Source organism: Lytechinus pictus, chromosome 8, assembly GCF_037042905.1.
Source record: "Lytechinus pictus isolate F3 Inbred chromosome 8, Lp3.0, whole genome shotgun sequence".
Lineage (NCBI taxonomy): Eukaryota > Metazoa > Echinodermata > Echinoidea > Temnopleuroida > Toxopneustidae > Lytechinus > Lytechinus pictus.
This window is the reverse complement of record NC_087252.1, coordinates 29245909-29272642: the sequence shown is the minus strand read 5'-3', so window position 1 is coordinate 29272642 and position 26734 is coordinate 29245909. Positions and strand designations below refer to the sequence as shown.

The window sequence follows — 26734 nt, the reverse complement described above, 5'->3', positions numbered from 1 at the left end:
TAAATGAAGTATGTGACGCATCATTGTTCTGTTCCGAGGAGGTGTAAAAGGCAAAAGAGCATACGAAAAGGTGAGAGTGGACTGTGTCGTTAAATGTAACAAGCTTCAAGAGGAGATTGATCGTTTAACAACCTACATTGCTAGAGAGAATCTTGTATTCCTCGGTATTCCGGAGAGAGATAATGAACAGGTACAGGAAATGCTACAAGCCTTTTATATTGATAATCTTAAATTATCTGCAGATTTTGCCGACATCATTTATCAACCAGTACGTCGATGCCCATCCAGCATCCAACCGGACTTATTAAAGCTTGCTTTTTGAAAAACTTGGACAAAGAACAAGTGAGGGAAAAATTACGGGTTTTCAAAATTCAGTGACTGATTATCAGAAAGCGACAGACAAGGATCATATCCTGATATCAAAAAGAAAAAAAATACCCACAAATTTTACTGCGATCGGGCACCAGAAAACAATTTTGAAAGGGGTAAACTGACCATGCCATTCAAAAATCAGATGGCCATCTTAACCTTTTTTAGTACATGATTGTTGATAAAGTTGCCCCCCCCCCCCTTCTCCGCGCTTCCACAGCAGCTGCAATTGGTTTATAGACAAACTAGGATGAATAAGTTGGTCATAAGTAGCTACTTCATCAGACATTTTGAATCTATCCAATGTACAAGAGTATCTATTTCAGAATCTGAAGCGCATTTCAAAAAGCCTACCAAGAAGGCTGAATAAGTTACGTATAGTGACCAAATGTGCCATCATAAAAATCAAGGTAAGTAGTAAAAATGTGAATGGCAAGAAAAAAATTGAGATTTTACATATAAATAAGGATTGGCAAATTCAGCTTCACTCTTTCTATCAACTATGTCTACCTTCTCATCCTGATGTACATGTATTGCAATTGACACCACCTCTGAATTGACTGGTTTACCATGGTGTATGAGATGTAGGTTTCTTCTGTTGCCGTTTCCTTTGATGAACTGTCCTTTAGTCATATTCTTCTTTGGTAGAGTCTAAGCTTTCAATTTCCTCCACCATACTGTCATAGTCATTCAAATTGTTGCTCTGATTAAGTTCTTTGCTGTCAGTTGTGGTTGGTGTCATCATATCCTCTTTTTCAAGACAGGACAACTTTTTACCAACGGACAGGTGATGTATGATTCGCAAAGGAAAAATACAACCTTTCCTCTTGAAGTACCGCTTGCAGAACTGACATTGAAACGAGTTAGGGTCATGGGACAGCATATGCTGCTTCATGGCTCTGCTACGGTTGCATTCCTTTCCACAGATCTTACATTTTTGTCTCAATCCCTTGGGGTCATTCAAAGCCTGTTGCAACTGCTTCTGCTTCCTCATCTCCTCACAAGCATGGACTCTTCCTGGTCATCTATGGTCCCCGGAGCCATTTCCTATCCATGGTGATCTTGTGTCTGGTGTGGAGATGAAAGACAAGGCAGCCTTTCCTCTTGAAGAACCAATCACAGTACTGACATTGATATGAGCTGGGGTCATGTGACAGCAGATGCTGCCTCAGAGCCATGTTGTGCTTACATTCCTCCCCACAAATTTCACAGATTGGTTTAGTCTTATGGTTTTCATCTTTCTTGTCCTGAGCATCTCGCTGTATTGGTTTAGAGTCGGTCTCCTTGCTATGGTCTATGTCCATGTCGCGTTTGACACCCGCACCTCTCGGCTCAGGTTCTGATATGGAAAAGTGGAGGAAAAAAAAGGAAAATAAGAAAATTCAGTAAAATGGCAAAATGTGAAACACAAGAGATAATTTTATACAAAACTACTACATTATTAGCTTCTATTCCCCACATTATGGGGGTGGCCATTTACAGGTAATCAGTATAGATTCTTTGAAATTATGGTTACTGCAATTACCATGAGAAATGACTGAGCAAACTAGTGCTTCATATCTAATCAAACTAATGTTGTAACCCGCACCCGTTGCGGTACAGGTTAACCTGCCGGTATGCCCCCGATCGCAGGTTGCGGGCCGGGCCGAGTTCATTCTCAAACCCACAACCGTCATACGAAAAAAAGGGAGAAGTAACGACGCATAATAAAAACATTAACAATGAAAATTGAGTTAGGATCATGTGCTTCTTACGTGGCGGATTCTTTTAGAGACGTAGATATTTCCCTTTAAAAAATTCTGGCGTATTTTTGTCTTGTGAACAGTGAACAGGACTGAGACAGTTCGACATAATACATCGAGTTGCTCTTTCAAAGGAGCGCCAGTGCAGCGAAGTCAGAGAAAGGAATGTTTTACGACTGGGAGAGGGGGAGAGAGAGAGAGAGAGATAGAGAGAGAGGGGAGGGGATGTGTTCGGAGAATGTAAACAGAAGCCAAAATACATTGCGTAATCATGTCTGGCAAGGAGCGAGTGATAGGCCACGTGGCAGAGAAAGGAATGCTTTATGACTTGGAGTGGGGCGAGTCGAGCCTGTTTCCACGGCAACGCTCGCTGTTTGAGCTCGAGGGATTTGCGGTGCATGGCAGTGAGACAGTTGTTTGCTTATCGGATTACCAAATTAGGTCATGACCTGATAGAGCGTGCCGTCAGGTCAGAGTGTTAGCTGCCCTTTTTTTGAAGACATGCTAAGCTGGTCTAGTCTAGTGGCTAACTAACCCTCCTTTTCGTTATTTCATACATTTTCTGATGAAAACTGGAGCCCCCGCACCCTGAATGCCCAGATCTCTTAATTTTTCTGATGTACAATTGATTGAAAGTCTTTAAGATTTCTGAAGACGTAAAATTGGATTGCAAGTTTCTTGCAAATACCTCTCTCTTGACCGATCGATCGAGAGAGATAAAAAATAAATAAAAGCCTAGCCAAGCTAGCTAAGCACTAGTAACACGAGCTGTTTACGTAAGTTCATGGGTGCCCTCGTGCAGGTTTGTATTAGTTTACAAAGAATTGGAAGAAATACAAAAACAGAAGAAAATAATATAGAGATATACAAGAAGAAAAAAATTGACTGTATCATTATCCTGGTATTTATTTCAATTTTGATTACTTTATAGAAGAGGTCCCATAGAATTGAATATTGTAATTATGATTGTTGTGAATCGCCGTGTCGACCGACCTGGACTGAAAAACAACATTGCCGATCTTTGCTGGGCAGCCTGGGCTAGCTAGCGCGCGCTGAGCTGCGGCTCCAATCAGAGGAGTTAATTGCGTAATGCTTTCAATTTCGAGATCAGAGCGGACCCATTTCGTGGTACAAAGTCACCCCAAAAAATATTTTCTCTCCGGAATAAAAGGCGAATTTGCACATTGTAAGTAAATTCACTCTAGGTTAGGTTAGTAGTTGGCATATATTTTCCTGATTTGAGCCTGTATAGTGTGGGGATTGCAGAAATATTTTTCATTTTTCAAAGATAAATTGACTTGCGGGTTAAAACCCGACGGGTCAGCGGGTCCCGCTTGCAAATTATTGGATTATACGGGACGGTACGGTTCGGGTTTTCACTTGCGGGTTACAACATTAAATCATACCATAGTCCTTTCTGTTTGCAAACATTGTAATAATGAGTTTTTCCTTTTTACAGTTGTAACAGCCTCAGGTGTGAAGCTATATTCTTCAAGTGCCTTTATTTGGATAGGACTTCTGAGACCTTTGATCTATAACCTAATGATTAGGACTCCCATACACGATATAGGGTATTTGTATATGGCACAAATTTGCCTTGATAGGTGCTCAAGACGGTCCTATGTTAATCTGGCTAAGCTCGGCTACCGATTCCAGCGCTCACAGCTTTTTGAGGAACTACTTCCTGCCAGTATCTATTTACCTCACTGGGGTTTAGTGCAGCACTGAATCCATTTGTTGCTAAAGGACATTACGCCATATAATGAACAAATATATCAGGCTTTGAGAAAGTATAGTGGAATTATTTATTCGAGGTTGGTCTGGCAATTACTATTTTTCCCCGAGGGTCGAAGCCCCGAGGAAAATATAGTAGTTTTGCCAGTCCAACCGAGGATTAATAATTCCCACTATGCTTTCGAATGAAACGCCTGATATATTTGTTTTATATCCTACTTTTAATACTTTATAACCAAAATCTATGCGCTGAACTTGCAAAGTCCGGTTTACTTGCCTTGAATTACCTACTTTTCTCCAAGCCACCGCGCTAAGCGGAACGCAGATGAGTGCATGCGCCGACGCATCGCGGGACTTGCCCGGGAGAGAGAGCTCGCTGGCTGGTGCGCCCGAGAGTTTAGCTAAATATCAAGTTTTCTGAAATAGTGACGTCAGAATATTGGTATAGCGAAAATTATATTGAGGTCTGACGTCACGCAACATCATAGTTGAAATATATTCGGTCACATGATGCTATTTGAACCAATCAATATACAGGTTTCAATCTATGTATATTAAATGTATGCCACATAACCAAGTTTGAAATTGCTTTGGCAAAATAGTTCTTTTAGGAGGCATATTCATGCATACAATGAACCCTGTGACATTTGACCAACATCCCCCCCCTCAAAAAAAAATCTAATCAGTGTCACTTTCATACGCATACAGATGAGCTAAATTTGAAAATCATGTATGTATGACATGTTACAACCAGGACACATACACAAAAAAGGAACAACATAAACCCATTTTCAGAGGCATATAAAGAGAACATTCACAAGAACAAATAGTTTCACAACAAAGGGTCACAAAAGAACATCAGCTCGCCTTACTAATCAGGAAATCACTTTATGATGGAAGGGCAGATATCCTAATTACTGCTACGATGGGTGGAGTTGAACTTCTTGAAGTGCTGTGTTACCAGTTGAGCTGTTCTGAAGAGCAACTGTGTCCTGAACGCTGGAAATACCTTGGTCACTCAGAGCCGACTCCTTGTCATGTCGCAGGAGATGCCTTATTAGGGTGTTGTTCAAGGCAAATTTTTGACTGCAAATATGGCAGGAGAACTTCTTTTCCCCTGTATGAACATGCAAGTGAGTCTGCAAGGAATACTTTGTACCAAACGCTTTCCCACATGTCAGACAGACATGAGGCCGGATACCCTTGTGGCGACGCTCATGGCGCTCCCTGCCAGTGTTGTCTTTGAAAGTCTTGTCACAGTATCCACATTTGAAGAGTCTAGAAGGTGCCATATGCTGCCTTCGTTTGTGTTTCAGCATGTACTTTCTGGTGCGGAATGCCTTCCCACAATCATCACATTTGAAAGGTCTTTCCCCGCGATGCTCTGGTTGGTGGTTAATGAGTGCCTTCTCCGATGCAAAGGACTGAGGACACTCCGAACACTTGAAGGGGCGTTCCTTGGTATGCTTACGTTTATGCAGAGTATAGTTGTATTCCTCCATAAAAGTCTTCGGACAGAAATCACATTTGAAGCGTCCATTGTTCATGTGCACAGTTCTTTCATGCTTGCACACCAGGTTGTGTCTTATGAATTTCTTGGGGCAGAACTGGCACTTAAAAACCCTTGGCTTCTTTGACTTGATGAGGATATGCTTACCTAACATGTCCTTGGGCAGTTCTGGATGGAATTCCTCTTCCTCATCTTCGCCAGGCCCCACGTATCTCGTCATCTGCTCCTGGACGTTGCCCCTTGTCCATTTCTCACCCACAAAGGTCTGGTGAATGTGCCTCAGATGGTATACAAGACAACCCCTCCTGCGGAAATACCTCTTGCAGTACTCACACTGGAATGCATCAGGGTTATGGGAAAGCTGATGTTGCTTCAGTGCCTTGTTATGCTTACACTCAAGTCCACAGACCTCGCAAATTGGCTTCACGTCTTTCATTTCCTTGTGGAATGCAGCATGTTCCTTCAAGTGCCCCTCCGACGGGAACTTCTTCCTGCACCTCTTGCAAGAGAACTCTTCTTCTTTCTTGTCCTTCTCTGAAGATTTTCCAAGTGGGACGAGCTTGACCTTCAAGAATCTCTTGGACTTGTCCACTCGAGGTCTCTCCCGAGCCTTCTCTGCATTACGCTCTTTGTCCCTCGCCATCTTCGCTGCGACATCCTTGATGGTCATGAGGTTCGGTATCTTTGGCTTCGGGGGTGGAGTGGGCTTGGCTGGTTCAAAATCCTTGGGAGGAATCAGGTTCTTCTTGTTGTCGTGTTCAAACTTGATGTGTCTGAACAGGCTTTTGGAGTTGGTATAGCGATTGTCACAGTCTCTGCACTCAAACCTCTCAGCATCTACATGCACAAGAAAAGAATGAGAAAGAATGTTTATTTGGCGATTAGATTGCATATATATCTGAGCAAAGGATAACATGAAATGATCGTAGGATGTGCAAAGTATTTTAGGTGATGGAGAAATACCTCCAGAACATCAGAGATGCCACCCTATAGGATGACAACCAGAAACATCTCAAGAAATGTATGTTTTCTGTAACATGAAAAGTATTAAAAGCATGAAGAGTATTAAAGCAAGCAGGAACAAATACTGCAAAATCTGATGCATACTTAAAGTAGTAAGGATACCTTGCAAAAAAAGAAAAATGACAATAGTAAGTAAATACATATTGCTTTGTACAATAAAGTCGATTTGTACTTTATTCCGACCAAAAGGAATAGGGCAAAGCAAAATTCTGAAATTAGCATTATGAATCATTTTTCTTCTTGAAACTTTCATGTTTAATGAAAAATGGGGATGTTAAAAAAATGTTGTCATAGTCAGATCCTGTGGTGAGTGGCGGGGAATACACACAACTTTACGCATAACTCCTGAACATTTACTAACAAAGCATCCAAATATATGTAGTATTAAATCTGCAAAGCCAAAGAACAGGGTCATTGAGGAAAATAAGTTCCACAGCGTCAGCATCAAGATGAAACCAAAGCATACCTTCAAAGTACAGCAGGTTGTTGAGGTTTTCCTTGAAGCCCACATGCTTAGAGTAATCCTGGCTGTAGAACACCCTCAGTTCCGTACCAGACGTTACAGGCTTGGTGGTTCGGAAGAAGATGTCCCCATAGAACTGGAAGGCCTCTAAATTCTGTTCCTCAGAATTCCTGGCAAACTGGACATGGAGCATCCAGTTGTGAGGGTCGGTGGCTCCGTCGATGTAGTACCAGGTCTTTCCCCTCACGCATACCTATACAAGACAATAGTAATAAATTATCTGGTCATTTACAATGAGCTTAAACCTATATACCCAAGGCTATTTTGAAAACACATAGACCGGGAGGGGGGGGAGGGGCTTTTTTGCACCCCTCAGATCTTGGTTGTTGATCACGCGATCACAATGAAAATTGGAACAGACGTCACCCATGAAATAGTCTCCAAATTGGATAGTTAATTGTACTGAAAATATTCAAATCTATTTTTAATAAATTATGATAATCAATGCATGAAATCATAATTCAGCTGTAAATCTTTAAAAGAAATATCACTGAAGGTGCTTATCAAAAACCCTACTCTTTTTATCCTTTAATTTTCACTTATTTTCAGCTTTTTGTGTACTATGTCTGTACAAAATTATAACAGCTTTTGCAATTTCAGCTATTTTCATTAAAAGTCATTCAACCCCCGGTTCTTTCATATATCTGTCTATACACAGGACTCAGGGTGATTTCAACCCCTGAAAAGCAAGAGCCCTGGAAAATCCTCTTTTCACTGATACATTGAAGCTTATCCAAAGTAGCAGACTAACAAAATAGTTTGTGAAAAGTAGCTCCTGAAAAAAAAATATATATATTTTGCCTCCTTCCTATCTTTATGATCTTAAGTTTAAGAACAAGTGCAGTATAATCACCTCCCATGTGTTTGGGTTGAAGCAACCCAAGCCTTCCTTCACAAACTCTCCAGTAAACGGTCCAAACTGCACCCCAACCTCGAGGTCTTTGGTTGCGACGACACCAGATATCTTCTTCTCTTTCTCATCCTCTGTATAACTGAGGCCATCAGGTAGTTCCTTCTCCTTGGAGAAGTGCACATAGGCATTGTAGATCTGTTGGAACAACGGTTCCGTCTGGCAGTGCTTGCTGAAGCTAATGGTGTCCCTTGGGCGAGGAGTCTGGTCCTGGTGCAGCTGTGGCACTTGTGTCTGCTGGTAAACCTGAGGAGTCACTATCTGCATCACTGGTGTCCGCATGCTGGGCACCTTACTCAGTTGCTTGGGGTTAGATCCTGGAGCGGCCCGCTTCTTAGGCGTGCGACCCGTAGAAGATACGGCACGCGAGTTGCTCTTGGACGTGTTGGCACACACCTCGATGCTCCCAGGAGCGGTGCTCAATGGGTCGCAGGAGGTGGTAGTTGGGAGGCGAGTGTTGTGGGAGAGGTCCTCTATGTGGTAGGTGTTGCTACCACCAGTCTGACCTTGCTGGAGGGGTGGTGATGTTTGCTGGGTCGATGGCAACGTTGGGATCTGTTGGAGATGTATCCCATGCTGGCTGTGTGGTGGTACCTCTTGGTGGTAGTGACCTTGTACATTGCTCCCTAGACAAATAGATAACAAATGTAAAACAAAGGTAGCTATATTGATACTGACATGGTAAAGGGATATTTCAATCAGGAATTTTTTGGCCCGTATTCTGAAGTCAGGTTTAACATAGACTCAGGTTTAAAGTTGTGGTTTAAGTATGGGAAGCCAAAAGTATCAAAATTTTTATTAAGTTGTACGTTTCTTATGTTTACTGTGCTCTTTCCTGATTCATCGATGGTGAAGACAATAATCTATATAATACTTCCTAGACAATTATGAATGATTTGAGAGCCAAATGAGCTGAAATATGATATCTCTACCATTAGTGATTTATGAAACAATTGGCTGTCCATACTTAAACCACAACTTTAAACCTGAGTTTAAGTTAAACCCGACTTAAGAATACGGGCCTGTAAGTCTGTATGCACCACACTTCTGCTCACAATCATCCTATTTTTTGTCCGATCTGTTCAAAATTTCACCGTTCTGTTTTAATACTTACTCTCACACAACCTTTTATGACCAAAATTTGATTCCCCTTTTAGTATCCACATATTTGACCTCCCATCATTTAGCCTACATGTAGAATCCTGTACAATTTCAAATGTGACCAGAGATGATGTGAATGTATGCATGCATTATACCTCGGTCACATTTGCTCTATGGCGTAATGTTGTAACCCGCACCCGTTGCGGTACGGGTTAACCTGCCGGTATGCCCCCGATCGCGGGTTGCGGGCCGGGCCGAGTTCATTCTCAAACCCGCAGACCCGGGCCCGCAGACCGTCATACGAAAAAAAGGGAGAAGTAACAATGCATAATAAAAACATTAACAATGAAAATTGAGTAAGGATCATGTGCTTCTTACGTGGCAGATTCTTTTAGAGACGTAGATATTTCCTTTAAAAAAATGCCGGCGTATTTTTGTCTTGTGAACAGTGAACAGGACTGAGACAGTTCGACATAATACATCAAGTTGCTCTTTCAAAGAAGCGCCAGTGCAGCGCGCGCAGTCAGAGAAAGGAATGTTTTACGACTGGGAGAGGGGGATAGAGAGAGAGAGAGAGAGAGAGGGGAGGGGATGTGTTCGGAGAATGTAGACAGAAGCCAGAATACATTGCGTAATCATGTCTGGCAAGGAGCTAGTGATAGGCCACGTGCATGGTAGAGAAAGGATTGCTTCATGACTTGGAGTGGGGCGAGTCGAGCCCGTTTCCACGGCAACGCTCGCTGTTTGAGCTCGAGGGATTTGCGGTGCACGGCAGTGAGACAGTTGTTTGCTTATTGGATTACCAAATTAGGTCATGACCTGATAGAGCGTGCCGTCAGGTCAGAGTGTTAGCTGCCCTTTTTGTATTTTTTCTTTTCGTTATTTCATACATTTTCTGATGAAAACTGAAGCCCCCGCACCCTGAATGCCCAGATCTCTTAATTTTTCCAATGTACAATTGATTGAAAGTCTTTAAGATTTCTGAAGATGTAAAACTGGATTGCAAGTTTCTTGCAAATACCTCTCTCTTGACCGATCGATCGAGAGAGATAAAAAATAAAAAATAAATAAAAGCCTAGCTAAGCTAGCTAAGCACTAAGTTAGTAACACGAGCTGTTTACGTAAGTTCATGGGCGCCCTCGTGCATGTTTGTATTAGTTTACAAAGAATTGGAAGAAATACAAAAAAAGAAGGAAATAATATGGAGATATCTCAGATATACAAGAAGAAAAAATTGACTGTATCATTATCCTGGTATTTATTTCAATTTGATTACTTTACAGACGAGGTCCCATAGAATTGAATATTGTAATTATGATTGTTGTGAGTCGCCGTGTCGACCGACCTGGACTGAAAAACAACATTGCCGATCTTTGCTGGGCAGCCTGGTCTAGCTAGCGCGCGCTGAGCTGCGGCTCCAATCAGAGGAGTTAATTGCGTAATGCTTTCAATTTCAAGATCAGAGCGGACCCATTTCGTGGTACAGAGTCACCAAAAAAAATATTTTCTCTCCGGAATAAAAGGCGAATTTGCAAATTGTAAGTAAATTCACTCTAGGCTAGGTTAGTAGTTGGCATATATTTTCCTGATTTGAGCCTGTATAGTGTGGGGATTGCAGAAATAATATTTTTCATTTTTCAAAGATAAATTGACTTGCGGGTTAAAACCCGACGGGTCAGCGGGTCCCGCTTGCAAATTATTGGATTATACGGGACGGTACGGTTCGGGTTTTCACTTGCGGGTTACAACATTACTATGGCGGCCGTACGGCGAGTCGAAAACAGCAGTTTCATTTATTTTTATTCAAATCATCTTTATGTATAGCTGGTACAAAAATGTTAAAACAGCAGTTTTAGACCCACCGTAGAGCAAATTTGACCTTGGTATTAGCAGCAAGAAATCTGAGCTAAGAAATAGGATTATAGCAAAGCGATTCCCAATAGCAAATCCCAGTTCTTTGTTTGTTAACAATTTACAGGTAGCCCATGAGATTGCAATTTAAAATTACAATCAATAGAAAGATGGAACAACAAAAGAGTTTTCTTCTGGCTTTGTACAGAGGTACCAGGGTTGGCCGGATTGGGAAATATTGGTGGTAAATACCAGGAAATACTGCCTCATAAATATTTGAGAGAAAATGGGAAATAATTGAAAATGCAGGGGAATACTACCGTATTTTCAGGTATTTCTAGCATTTCTCTGTACCACACTGTACATTCCTAGCACTTACTAGCAGGCGTGGTTCCAACCGGATTAGACAAAAGTTTACAAAACAGTTTTGAGAGGCCACACTATTGTGCAAAGACAATATGACGCCTAAAATGGTATTGTGTCTGATCCCAACTGGCCGGGAAAGACCAACATTTCCTGGAAAATTGCCACCCCTAATGGGTACCACCTACCTTGCATGACAGTACTAAGAACGTTCTCAAATTCATGACTATTCTGACTGGAATCCCGGCTGCTTGCTGTAGAACCTGAGGTAGGAATCCTTGGGGGTTGGACCAGACCTCCCTCTTGACCAAGACCAAGTCCTGCTGATGTCCCCCCACCCTGCACCGGTAGCGGGTTCATGTACGGGGCAAGTCTATGGATGCAAAGATAGAAAATGGATGGGTTTTTTAAGCTTTATTCCTACACAGGGTTGGCCAGAGTGGGGTATACTGGTGGTTAATACTGGTAAATGAAGCCTCAATAATTTTTTTAGGAATATGGGAAATAGTTTGAAATGCAGGGAAATACATGTACTACATGTATACTTCAGATATTTCCCAAGTGTTTCTCAAGCATATTCTAATACGTACATGTAAGCAAGGCATGTTTACATAATATCTTGATTTGAAATCTGCCCTTCATAATGAAAGAAATGAAAGGTCATTTGACCAAAATTGTCCATGAAGTAACTCCGAACTGGTCTATTGCAAGAGTGTTTGCAAAAATATACGGGCCCCGTTTCATGTGGTAACAGTTTTTATACAAAATCACCATCAGCCAATCAGATTAAAAGATTTCAGTAGCTTTTAACTATTATTTTCAAATTTGTTACCATAATAAACAGGCCCCTGATGTTTACTAACCTGAGTCCAGGGTACCCTGTCTGTATTGGGTGGTGCGGTGGTGGGTACTGTTGGTGCTGGTAATGCAAAAGATGCTGGTTCTGAGGGTGCCCCTGGCCTGGCTCTGGGTTAGCCCGCGCCTCCTGTCTGTCATGGGCATAGCTATACTCCATCTTGTTCGTCGTGGAACCTCAAAGAACGAACCCTCCTCTGAGATTACACGTACATGTGGGTCTGTAAATACAATGAAGAAAACCAACATCAGGGTTTTAAAGGTACAGGTAAAAGAAAGTAGTTGCAGCAAACGATTAATTCATGAAGAAGTCTCTGAAATTAAGTTTAATTGTCACCATATTACCGTACAAGCTGTTATTTTCGCGTACAGAATTTTTCGCGAATCGCGGGGGTCCCGGCATTTTCATGATCGGAAGATGTACGAAACACTTCCACAGCATTTCAAAGAAGCAAAACTAGTGCAAATCATGTGCAAATAAATGATTTTATGAAAAGTCGTCATTCCAAAATAAAAGGTTCAGGTGACGATGAAGACAAAAGTTTTTTGGATACTATCGATATCAAGCACTGTCGCGGACTTGGAAGACAAAATTGCCTTCATGAAACGGAAAGCGCTGATTTGTCGCCAATCTTCCTATCTCGGAAGAATGGTCCTAGGACGTTCCTACGTATCGATCATCTCGTCATGAAACAGGCCCCTGGACTCCAGGAATCTCCAAAGAAGTAAAAAAACTTTGTGTATGGTTATCTGGTGTCATACACTCTGGAGGATGGGGTGCTGGTTTGGCGCTTTGGGTGCTTGTAGAGTGGCTGCCCTTTTGGAGAACTGTTTGTTTTGGTTTTTTCTTAGTGAAATATTAACTTAATCAAGGTGCCATTACTGTTTAGGTTCCTAGAGTGTTGAATTGTCACTTTGTCATCAGAGTGTGGATACTGCTGTTTTAAATATTTATATGTATTTTGCATCATGATATTGTAACTTTATATGTTTTTTAACCTTGTTAAATCAGGACATTGATGTAAAACAGCATTTCAGCTGATCATTTTCTCCTGTATAAATATTTTCTAATAAATAAATAAAGGATCAGCGCAGAGAGAGTTGCATGCATGCGTGCCTTGATTTTCCTGTGCACAGCGGCATGTAATGAACCCTTGAGTGGTCCGTATGCTCAGCCGTAGCTGACCAATAGCGATCAAAGAAGAACCTTGCTGATCCCGATCTGTTTGTCATCAAAATTTGCTATTTTCCTGCATATTTTTCACTTTCAGAAAGGTGGTACCATATTAGCTGATTGTATTTGATAGAGTCTAGATCTAGACCTAGATCTAGTCCCTAATTTATTTCTTCCTTTTTTCCCCCGTCAAAGAGCAAAATTATCTAGGAGTAATCGAGGAGGGTGCAAAAGCACATCCTTTCTCCACAGACGCTGTAGTTAATCGGCGGTTGTTTGCTCCACCATTACGAGCCTAATGGCCGTCATCCGTCTGTGTGAAATTTAAAGAACAAGTCCACCCCAACAAAAAGTTGATTTGAATAAAAATAGAAAAATGCAACAAGCATAACTCTGAAAATTTCATCAAAATCAGATGTAAACAGTCAGACCGCAGCTCGCGCGATAATGAGCATATTCACGGAGATTTATTCAGCGGCCCTCTAGCGGTCTCCGAAGGAAAACGTGCGATCAATTTGGCTTGATTTTCCCACTGAATTGGAGGGGCTGAAGTTATAGCTCTGTACTGGTCGCTAACTTCAGTTTACGTCGAAACGAATTGTGGTATAAAGTTATTCTCAAGACCTTCATCTACATTTTGGTATATAATTTTCCATATTTCGACATTTTCAACCTACCATTTTTACCTCTTTAATTGACGCTTATTTTAGTAATATTTTAACTGCGATTTTATAGTCGGAATTTCACTTTTGGTTCCTGACTTTGCTACATAACCAAATTGTTTCGATCGCGGTTTTTTAGAAAGAAGAAAAGTCACTGTTTAAAATATGTCAGAACCAACTTGACGCAAACTCACCTTATATTTTTATTTTAGAGAAAATGATACCCTTAAAATCAAGAAATTTATGTTTTACCCGGAAGTAACCTTCTCGTTCACTCCACGATGGCGCGAAACAATGCAAAAATTACGTTCGTCGCGGGTTGGTAGTATTTCGCCTTTGGTCCCATACGTTGAAACTTCTGTAATGATGGCAGATGGCTCGCAATATATATGTGACTGTGGACGGTGGACTTGTTTTTTTTTAATTAAGACTTAATATAAACGAAGCTTAATAAGTAGATCCCTTCTAAAGTTTTATTAAGTGATTATCAGGTTTCCGAATTCCATCAAGTTTTCATAGATTGTTCATTGAGATATTTCTTGATTTATGTTGAAAATTGTTAACCTTTTTTCTTAATTAGTCTAAGTTGAGCCCCATGATGATTTTTGCCCCAGGCTGCGGTTAAGAATTAAATGATGATTAGCTCAGACAGTCTACTCTAGAGACTATAAACAGTTTAAAGTCAAACTAAAAAGTCTGGTACTACCGTACTCAGTAGTATTTATAAACCATTTTGTTCAAATAAAAAAATTGTGGCTGTCACAGACAGTACTTAGTTAGTCTCTTGATTGACTTACATGTAACATAATTCATTATTTCATACTTTGAATGATTATTTAGTAATTTAGACTATTTCTCTCTTTTTTTGTCTCTTCTACACACAGATCTGCATACTTGCTGACTCTGGTCTCTGCTTGCTACTTCATTCTGGAAGATTCCATCATGTACCATAATGGTCAGACCATGATTTGGACAAAGCCCTTTTTTCGTTTGCAAATATTGGACTGATAATGATATAACAGAAAATTGATCTTTCTTGATATCGTAAACAAAAAATTTAGAGCACAGTTTTGGAGAGGACTAAGAATACTGACTTGGACAGGAATACATCTTGACAAAATAAAAATTCACAATTCAAAACCAAAGAAGATTTTTAATGTTAATATTAGTGCATTGCAAGAAACTTTCTACTCAATCACACATTCCAAAATTAAGGGTAAGTCCTTTGATTAAACACAAACATGTAGTCGATTTGCAATTGAACATAAGTTTCTTGCAATGCCCCATAATTATATTTTGTTCTCAAGCAACTCTGTTATATGTTATCTAATGTGCTGAAGGTTAAGTGCCATATATGTTCAAAAATATTTTTTTTCGAAAGGTATAATATATTTGTCCTTTTAAACGGTATTTGAATGTGGTTACGCCTTGTTTTTGTTTTCCACAGTAATTATTGCATATATGAACAGAAGTGAAATATTTGTTGTGAAGCACTGTATGAATGTTGTGTGATCATGGAGCTATGGTGTGATGGTATTATAATTAATTCATCATTTTTGTTATAAGACTGTAAACCTGGTGGATGTGAGGGAGTGGCCTGGATGAAAGGAAAGTGAGCATGTGTCCAATTACTGATTTGCATATGTTTAGACAATTTTGTTCATTGTTAATATTAATGTGCATTCCCTATTCCAAGCTAAGAGTAAAGGAGAAGTCCACCCCACCAAAGAATTAATTTGAATTTAAAGAAAAATAAAGTATTGCAGAAAATTTCATAAAAACTATGATTCAAAATTCAAAAAATTATTATTTTGACATTGGGAAATTTGCCTAATTTTATAAAACAATTATATGCTCATCTTGGTCAATGTGCAAATTACAGAACCGATTATGTCACACGCACTCTAATTTCTTGTGTATTTTTTTGTTTGATACATGTACATGACATGTATATTTTATTTTAATTTTCTCATTTTCTTTGACAAATTTTGAGAGGGATTTTAATTCCTCCATTAACATTCGTAGTTTCCATAAATGTAACCTATTGTGATTCGAGGAAGATTTTTTAGATCAAATTTGCTAAAATTTATATAATAAAAATGCAACAAAAATTTAAAAGTAATGTGATGTGAGTGACATAATCAACTCTATTTGCATACCATTGTTTTGTGTATATAACTGTTTTGTGTTAAAAAAGGGAAATTTCTGTATTTATTCAAATAATTGTTGTTGATGTGCACTTGACCTTTAACTCACTTCCCTTCCCACCCCTGCCCAAATAAGTGTAATCAAGAACTTGAAAATCAAAAGCAGTGATTAAGAAGAAGTAAGATTTAATCATAGAGCTATTAATAGCTCCATGATTTAATAAATACAGGCCTAAATAGAACTTCACATGAAATCAAAAAGGGAATAAAGCTGGATAGGAACGATGAAGGAATATGATTTAAAGAAAAAGCATAAACATATCCCCATCACCCCCCCCCCCCAAAAAAAAAAAAAAAAAAAAAACCAGTCCGGCGGGTTCGAACCAGGGTCCTTGCACACGTCAAAACATTGCGCTTACGCAATCCGCCATCGATCTCTTCCATACTACTTCCGGGTTTTTTAAGTTATATAAAATGTTGTAAGTCTGTGCGCCGCTGTTGACCAATCAGAACGCGTCGGCAATTCTACTGCAATTCCAATCATTTTGCGATGGACATTGCCGTGGTTTTTTGTGGTTCCTGACTTTGCTACATCATGAAATTTCATAATTCTTTTTCAGTCGTAAAGAAGAATGTCTATGCTTTATATTGATTATCAATTTGACGCAAGTGTGATTTCGATGCAAAAATGCGCTCTGTTTATTCACATATATTTCTTGAAAAAAATCATTTTTTTCTAAGCTAAATATCGGTCTTCAAAATACATTAAATGTTCATTTTATTTGGCTGATCAGAAATTTCAAAGTTTTATCTATAAAATAAGACCAATTTTGTGAGGAATAAACAATTCTAAGAGCAAAAAACACAGATCGGAAAGTTCGTCTTCACAGCTCATTACGTATGCATAACCACGGACGGCTATGCATACCGCTGAATAAAATAGAGCACTTTCGGACGGGCTGCGGACTGACTGTAAAGTAAGAAAGTTATGACATTTAAAAATTTTGCTTAAAGTCACAAAATAGTGGTAGATCTATACACATCCTGGTCGGTATGCAAATGAGGGAACTGATAACATCACTCACTCACAGTCACTATTTATTTTGTATTTTTATATTATATGAAATATGAAAAATTTTAATTTTCTCCTCATTGTCATGTGAAACAAGGTTTTATTTTAATAATTAGCCTAAACATGTGGAATTACCATTGTTTAACATTATGGTTCAGTCAAGTTGGTCCTTAGGCCTATTGTCAAATCTGTAAATATTGAAATATTGTCTAATTCAAACAATAAAACACAAAATAAATAGGACATCACATCATCGAGTCTCTCATTTGCGTGACTTAATTGTCATGATTGTGCACATTACTATTAAAGCGAAACTTTTAAATGTCATAACTTTATTTTATATCCGATTTTGATTAAATTTTCATAATTATCTTGTCTGATTTTTATCTATTGATTAAAATCAAAATTTTTCATAAGTGGGCAAGACTTCCATATGTTCCCTCCACTAAAATTGAAAAAAAAAATATGGAGGTTTATCAAGAATTATCTAACACATATCTAAGAGATTTAAGAAGGAAAAGTTGGATACATACCAAAATATGGCTTTATTCAGAGCTGCCAACATTGAGAAGATAGAATCCAGTAGATTTCGCGGAGGTATGATTTTGTGAGGGAGCGGCGGAACCCACGGATGGGAGTTTTGGGTAGCAAAACACATTAAGAAACAACATTTGATAGTAACTGACAGCTGTCTAAACCATCAAAACTTTTTGCAGATAGATAAATGCACATTAGAGAGATTTCATGAATTGTCATTGACTAAATATATACTTCAGGCAATACAGTATTTTTTTCAAATAATTCATAAAAGAATGCATTCAACATGGAAATACCTTTAGTTTATCCAGAGGGGGAAGGGGCTGCAGTAGTGGTAAACGTGGTAAATGAGCTTGCCTGGCCCTGTAAAGACTTATAATTATAAATATAATGGCCTGTTTAAAGTCTCTGAGGGATTCCTGTGAAAATTGTCACACAGTCCCATTCCGCTTGAAAATTATCTTTATACTTCGAAAAAATATTTTGTCGTCTTGGTCTTGGATGACTCCATCTCCATGATCTCCATGGTCACTGACAATGAGATTGTAGTGTGGATAAATTTATCGGGACGGCCGACGGGGCGTGCTTCGCACAGCTCAGTCAGCCAGCGCCAGGCTAGGCCAGACTAGCTCACTCACGAAAGAGAAAATGTTTGAATCCGATCAACCCAAGTGAAAGTACCGTAGGCAAAAAAATCTCCACTTTGCTTCTGTTCTTCAGGATTGTCAATAAAATTACTCCTGAAAGTCGGGGTGTAATAGTAATCCACTTGTTAATCCCATCGTTGATCCAGTTTCAGCTCGAATAAAGCGCACACGAGCTTACGAAAAATGCCTCGCAGTGCTCGTGGACTTCCCTTCTCGTAGCCCCCTGGCGCAGCGCGGCCGGCCGGAGACCAGGCAGGGCATCGCCGGGGGGCATGTGCATGGAGTGCCGCTGAAGTGTTTCCCTCACACACATTGCAGAACCCGGAAATAAAATGGCTTGTTAGACTAATTCACCAGTCGTTCAGTAAAATTATCTTCATTTTTTACATTGGAAATCAACGTACGATTAAAACTGGTAAAAGTTACTGGGTAAAATGAAAATGTGATAAGGAGGTTCCACGTGGGTGTTAGGGAGTTGAACATGCTAGACTCGTAAAACAGTCGTTTGTATGAATTTTACAATTTAACAGCTAAAAATCCTGATTATCCGGGAGATTTTGGCATGGGGTCGGAAGAACGGGAGATTGGATCGCAATCCAGTATTCTCCCGCAGGATCCGGGAGACTTGGAAGCTCTGCTTTATTCCGTCAAAATTTTGAGTGTGTGTAGTTCCCAAGGCATCGGTTTATTTAGTCAGAAAAATAAATACCCAATACTCTTGGAGAGTAGACTAGTCGTAATATCGGTTGATAACTGTTACGAAATCCATGGCTTTCAATAATTCCTGCTAGCTCAGTGAGTAAGGCGATAGACTGGAGATGCATCGTTCTGCAGCGAGAGGTTCAAATCCAAGTTCCAACCGGAAGTAACAAGAAAAAAAAAAAAAAAAAAAGAACGAAAGAAGGGGGTTTTGGAGAAGTATTTTTTTTTAATTAGTGGAGGGGACATAAGTCTTTGCCTGAGGTGGACTTGACCTTTAAAGGGCGAAAAGATATTTCAAAAATGGAAAAGAGTTCCATATGCACCCCCCACCAAAAATAACTAAAAATTGTTGAGACTTCTGAAGTTCCGGTTCGTTCATCTCACTCTCAGATTTTTCTATCATTTTTTGTACTGTTGCTTTATAGTTTATACCTTAGTTGGGACTCGAACTCACCTCGTTTTATCTGCAGTCAAGACCTCTTCCCGCTATCATGGCTATGCTAGCGAGAAGCGCTGATAGATACCGGTAGGGGTATTTTAACGATTATCAGCCGATAATTCGACTAGTCTAGATGACTAGAGACCCTTTACTGACTAAATAGTAAATAAACCGGTGTCTATTCTATGGACAATTACACGCACTAGATCCTGCTCGAATAAAGTCGAAATTTGGCAGAATAAAGCCATATTTTGGTTAGGCCCGTTTCGGGTACACGTGTACACGCACGGTCAAGTCAGTGCAGGTGTACTAAATTCCATCACCGTGTACACGGTAGCATCTGCATAAAGCTTGCATGGGACTACAAAATCAGTGAACAAGCTCACAGCCTCACATTAAATCATAGTTCTCAGACACTGCACATATTCTAATTACTAATATGTCAATATATTTCAATTAATCTAGAGTGAGTTCACTTCCAAAATCGCCGATTTAATCCACATACATTCTGGAGACTCAAGTTTTTGTACCACGAAATGGGTCTGCTCCGCCTCCGGTCTCGAAAGTGTTGCTCAATCACACTCATAGCCAATTTGAGAATCACCAATTGCAACAGCGATCATTGCTACAACTTACGTGTTATACGCTCGTACACATGTGCTACAAGCCTACAAACAAACGCTCCTCAAATTGGCAACAAAATAATGAAAATCAATCGATAACTTCAGTTACACTTAATTCTGCAGCGATCTGTGCATGCACGTACGGTACAGTATACAAAATGCGCATCCAACGAGCGTCGGCGCTAGCAGGGCCCTGCACTGATTTTCTTTTGCATTCTTTATTAATTTAATGCGCTGCTAAGCTGAGTAAACTTTTAATTTGCACCAATTTTTGTGGATTGATACTTCAAACTTCTCTGGTAAGCTTTAAAACCGTGACTTAGGCTATATAGACCCCCTTTTTAATGACATGTTGATGCAGGTCCGTGTCGACATGAAAACAACTCGCTCTCAGAGTGTTTACAACGTGTACACGTGTACACGACCGAAAAACACGCCGTGTACACGTGCATCAAAAATGGACTTTCAAAACGGGCCTAATTTTGGTAGGGCCTATGTATTTCCACTCCCCCATCATTTATGTTCTATATTATGGCTAGATACATTATTCTGAACCTTCTCCTTGTTTTTATTTTCAATTTTAGTGGGGGATACATATGAAACCCTTGCCAACAAATGTTGAAAAACTCCTCTCTCGAGTCTCTGCATAAATTTTAAATTAAAGATAAATTCCAGTTTTGGTAACGATCTAAAAATGACTTTTTACACCAATTACAGAATCTAATATAATGACCACCTAAGTGTCTGTTTGTATGAATAAAAAATATGTGCCAAAGGATTCTGGAAGAAATTGTGTAATTGCTGAGAAATAAGCAAAATAAGCGCGGATTCGGTCACTTCCGTCGGGTCTTTATTTTAGCAATAATAATACACTGTCCCACGTGTGCCTATCTGTGTTGGTGATCTTCAGACTTCAGTGTGAACATTTTTCAGCGTAGATTTCAAGATTTCACAAAGTTCAGTTTATGTAACTGTACCAGATCTAGATCCTCGATGATATACTGACAATTAAGCCTTGTTTTACAGACTTTCTCATGAAATCAGTGTTTGCTGCAAATACTGGAATTTCTCTTTAAACAGAAGATTTATCACTAAAAAAGGTTAGGAACTTAGGATCGTATAATCTATCAGTCTACTACTTGCACAGTTAGTTAGGTCTCTTGCATTCAGTGCGACACGCATGCCAAAACCAGAAAAGAAAATGCTCCTCCAGATTTATTTCAGCTAAATTTTTAGAATTTAGGGGGCTAAATTAACGCCAACGCCGCGCCCAGCCAGCCCGAGCTGTCGGCATGCATCAGCTCGGCCTCGGGTCAGAAGCAAATGCAGTGAGGCCAGAGTAGAGTCAGCAGGCGGAGGTTTGCGTTGCATGACCGCATCTCTTCATAAGTTTAGTTTAAAAATAAGAATAGCCCTCAAAGGGATGAACTTACCTTTAAATTTCATGGGCATCGACGGAAGAAAATGTAAACCACGGCAACCTTGCTTTTAAGATGAGAAATTACACTAAAAAATGTAAAACGGGGGCCGCCGCATCTGCAGTTATCGCAGCCAAAGGTCATCTCGAGCTCCAATTTTATTCCTTCCGGATCGCGATCGAGAGCAAAGTCGCCGATCGAGCGCGCGCGCGAGAGGGGGGGGGGGGGGGGGGGGGGGGGGAGTATGAGGAGAAGAAGAAAGGGGAGGAGAGATGATGAATTTGAAAGTGACCAATTAATGATTTGGTGAATATTTTATGTATCATGCAGAAAATGCAAACAAGTAAATGCTGAGGAAAGCCTGAAATGATTTTAGCAAAACTTTTTAAGAGAATTCAAAGACATTAAGAGAAAAAAACTAAACATGAATAAAAAAGAAAGAAAAATAATCAGTTATCCCTTTGTTTCCTCAGCAAATCTGGATCCATATCTGTCCATGAATTATCTTAACAAAATAAAGAGGGAAAACTTAATTGATGGTGTATAGGAATTATGATATAAAATAATTCACTTTTTTATGTTGGAAAAAATAGCTCGGGTAAACAGACTTTTTTTCTGGGACGATCTGTAGTGTTCATACTTTCATACTAAAAGAATCAAAACAATAATGGTACATAAAACAATAATGATCTGCTATTAGGAATCACTCATACACAGAGAGACTGAAGGCACTCAACCTCCCATCCCTTCAGTACCGCAGACGTCGTGGAGACATGATCCAAGTGTACAAAATTGTTCATGGATTTGAACGCATCCCAAGTGATGCCTTCTTTGAACTTTCAGCAGGCAATACAAGAGGTCACAGTCTGAAGCTTTCTAAACCCAGATGCTTGACCAAACTGAGGCAAGATTCATTTAGCCAGCGGGTTATAAATGACTGGAACTCACTCCCTGAAGAAGTAGTTACAGCTCAGACTGGACAAAGTGTGGGCAGACCAGCGGTTCTGCTCACCATATGAGTAGCAAACATCTTATAGAAGGTAGAGATCTGAGCCAAAACGACACTGAGCAGACACCACACCAATCATTGAGACGGATGAAAATGGCACAGAACTGGAAACCTGACTGCTGGGATCCACAGCACTCTTCCAGAATCTCGGGTAAAGGTAAAGGTAATTTTGCCATTTATGTTAAAAGACTCAACAGCCAATCTAAATTCCAGGACCCTTACAGGAATTGACCAAAATCACTGTATATGTAAAGTCGAGCGGCTCGAGTACCTTTATTTGGAAAAGACCACATAGTCCTTTGTAAATGGCCACTGTGATTATCAGCAAATTGAGAGAAAAACAAAAAGACAAAGGAATGCATAAGACGTTACATGGTAATGTTTTATTTTGAACATTATATGTGCAGACAATAGAATGTTTATGCAGTATAATGATGCTTGTAATTACACCCTATAAGGGCCTAAATCTAATACTACAGCATAGAAAATTGTTTTAAATTGTTCATAGAGAATTAATTTTTTGATACCATACTGAGATGTTTTCCATAGTACAGAGTTGTCTGAGTTGTTCAACATCTGAGAGGGTGGGGCGGGTTTGGCACTTCCAGAATCTCAAATTCATCAGAATATTGGTTATGTTGGGAATTCGATCTTGAAGTCAGAGTCAAATAATGATAATAATAATAATACACTTCATTTATATAGCGCCTTTTAATCAGATTTTTTGAAAGCGCAATAAAAAGACTAATAGAAACACAAATAGGAGGATGAAACATAAGAATAACTACAAAATTATGAACACTATATGGAAACCGTACAAAAAATTAGAATTAGTAAGTTTTTAGACATTTCTTAAATGAGGAAAGTGTTGGGGAAGTCTTTAGCGAAGGCGGCTAGGAGTTTCATGTTTTGGGGGCAACGGTAGAAAAGGCCCTTACACCCATTTGTTTAGCAGTACGAGGCACAACAAGAGTATTACTAGTGGCCGAGCGAGTGTTGTATTTGGATGTGTATGCAAAGAGAAGGTCAGCTAAATAGGTTAGAACTTCATTGTTAACACATTAATAAGTTAGAGTTAAGGTCTTATAAATAAAAATATAACAAAATGGGGGGGGGGGGGCGAGCAGATAAAAAAAGATTGAATTAGCAACAACTATACATGCACAAGGTACCTCTGTGACAGTTCTGAGGGGGGGTAGGGGGCACTCGGATTTGGAAAGAGTAGGGGTGCTCGTGAATTGATGGGCTATAAGAACTTGCAAGTTAGATGGAAATGGAATTTAACCTGATTTAACCTGAAATTATAGGAGTCTTGGAAGCTCATGACGCCTGAAATAAGGGGGTATAGGAATGGGGAAGAATGGGGGATCAATGAAAAGGGGTGAAAAATGATATGCTTGGGAACAGTTGGCAAGAGAAAAGGAGGTCTTCAGGGGCACACATACCCATACTGCTAATATGTGTGAGTACACCCCCTCCCCCCTTACGGGTTCTAACACGCCAGAGGCAACACTGAAGGCGACTAGACTGTTTCAAGGTAACAAGTGCACATAATTTTTCTAATGTCAGAGCAAAATACTTTATAACATACAGGGGTGTGAGTGGTCACAAATAAAAAGATCTGAAAAAAGCTGAAGAGTATTGAAAAAGCCTGAAATAGAAAGAGCTCCCATACTTTTTGTACAGAGGGAAGCCAAAAATAAGCTGGAAAAAAAAATCTGAAATCAGCTAAAAATCTGAACTCTCACACCAGTGAACATAGTGATGAGTTTCTAATTGTTGTACGGTAAACCATCTTCTCAAAACCAAGACTGGTCAATAGAGCTCGTCATTAGTATACTGTCCTGTCTTAGCAAAAAAAAAAGGACTTGTCAAATGATAGCTTTCAGCCAATCATTTGATGAGGATCCATATCACCAGTTCATAGATACATCTGACATATACCTCAGTCACATTTCCCCTACAGCAGCCATGCAGCGAGTCAAAAACAGCCGTTTTATTCATTTTCATTCAAACCATGCACCTACCATATATGTAGCTGGTACAAAAAAATTTAAAATGTCTGTTTCTGTCTCGCCATACAGCGGTAGGGGAAATGTGACTGAGGTTTAAGCAAAAGTTGTTTTAATATGTTCTAATACATGGAACACATACAAAAGGACATATTGAATTCATGAATTATAAGATAAGCACATATTTGGGACAGTGTATTGTTTTGAAAAACCCACAATTTGATGAGATTCCATACTTATTTTGCTAGTACATGTATCTCGGAAATTACACAATATCTTCCAGAATCCTTTGCCACAGATTTTTTTTTATCATACATACAGAAACTGGGTGGTCATTTTATTGGATTCTGTATAAATCTAATATCTTTCACAATCCATTGGCACAGATTTTTAGGTTTTTTTTTTCAATCATACTTTGGGTGGTCATTTTATTGGATTCTGTACAAGCTCGATATCTTCCACGATCCGTTGGCACATATCTATTTTTTTTCATACATACAGAAAACTTGGATGGTCATTTTATTGGATTCTGTACGAACTCATTTTGAAAATATTGCAACTGGCATCTGTCTTTGACTGATGGAATAATTGAAGAATGCTTGAAATATACAATGTGGGAACAACAGTCCAGAGTCATCACCAATATACATGTGCAATTATTGAAATATGCAATCAAGAAAAATCAATTGTGACATGATTCCAACACAATTCATTAAACAACATACATGTAATATCATTCTTATTTTTGGAATATCACTTGTCACATGAATACTATAGCACACGATGTAATTTATGCAGCTTTGTTTCGCGTCATATTTAGGGAAATTCCGCATATTTAGGGAGATCAGACCATAATGAAAGGTATAAAGCAGGAAAGGGAGGTATGGTACAAAGGTTCAAGCATTAGAAAGTCATGTAGTAAAAAAAAAGATATACCAGGTGGGTGTTTCATAAAGCTGTTCGTAAGATAAGAACGACTTTAAGAACGACTGGTGATCCTTTCTTTTGGTAAATGGTATACACCATAGGCGATGGTTTAGCGCGTAAGAAAGGATCACCAGTCGTTCTTAAAGTCGCTCTTAACTTACGAACAGCTTTATGAAACGGCCGCCAGTAATTAATATCATTTTTTTTTAAAAGAACCATAAAATAACACCAGGAACCCATTGCATAAAAGTTACCATAAAATTCTGTATCATGGTAACTTCGCCATCCAATGGTTACTATGGCAGCAATGCTGAACAGCCAATCAGAATCAAGGATTCTATTAACTACTGTATACCATTGGCTGGCAGACTTTCTTTAATAGTAACTTTTATACAACGGGGCCCAACCTGACTAAAATGAGTTTGCTATGCAAATCCTTCACTCCAGTAACATGGGCTGAATGTGCCTCCTAAAATGATTCGTGTAGAGAAGTTGAAAAATCTAAACATTTCATGTGCTAGTCTTGTGTGAAGACCCACTTGTTGATCAAAGTATCAATCAGGGTCTGAACCTGCCTACTATTATGGCAAGATCCTACATGTACATACAGGTATAGGTTATCTGCAAGTTTGCACTAAAACTACATAAAAATTGTTTAATTATTAGTAAAAATATTTTTTTTTAACTATCCTGTTCTTTCAATTGTAAAATAACATACATATGACGGTACTTGGTCTAATCCAAGAATAGACCAGACTAAATGGCTATTTGACATTGGCCCATATTTCCAGTTTAACTTCAGCCACGGTATGTGTTACATTTATGGGAAGTAAAAAAGTCAGAATGGCATTGACATGAGTTTACTATCTTTACTGTAAATTACATGGCTCCTATCCTAACAATGTTTTAATGATGAAGAGAGCTATTTCAGTAAGTGTTCCGAGTCAGTAATGACTGATTTCAGGGTCAAAATGAGTTGATGAATCGAACATGTACTGTTCGAGATCATACCCGTCAAATTTGGCTATCTATACTTAAATCAAAACTGTAGACCAGAGTTTTAATAATAAATCCAAGTTCAGAATACAAGCCACTACCCCGAACTTACAAGATGTTTAAAACCATGATTCTTGTGGAAGGTTGATTTATGTAGAGTTTAGAGTATTTCTATCCAAATTCCATTCAGCCTTCATATCCAAATTTTATCAAATGCATTAGTTTATTAAATCACATGTACTTTGTCGTCTTTATTCCATACTGCATCCTTACACTAATCAAATACAAAAAAAAAATCAACAGTTTTTATAGGGTCTTTAAACCACCTTTTCCCTTCAGTAATATATGTACATCTGAGTCATATCCATCCATAATTTGCACTTAATGT

The 26734-nt window shown here is 39.2% G+C and overlaps 1 protein-coding gene across 1 annotated transcript; it reads right to left on the bottom strand.

The window, feature by feature from the left end:
- Positions 1-913: 913 nt before the first annotated feature.
- Positions 914-21556, bottom strand: LOC129266146 (histone-lysine N-methyltransferase PRDM9-like). Its single transcript, XM_054903989.2, is given in 9 exon segments — positions 914-1371; positions 1374-1397; positions 1400-1708; positions 5503-6192; positions 6845-7094; positions 7755-8437; positions 11315-11499; positions 11990-12202; positions 21418-21556. Coding segments are annotated over 8 exon segments (2670 nt in total). The 5' UTR covers positions 12142-12202; positions 21418-21556; the 3' UTR covers positions 914-994.
- Positions 21557-26734: the final 5178 nt, after the last annotated feature.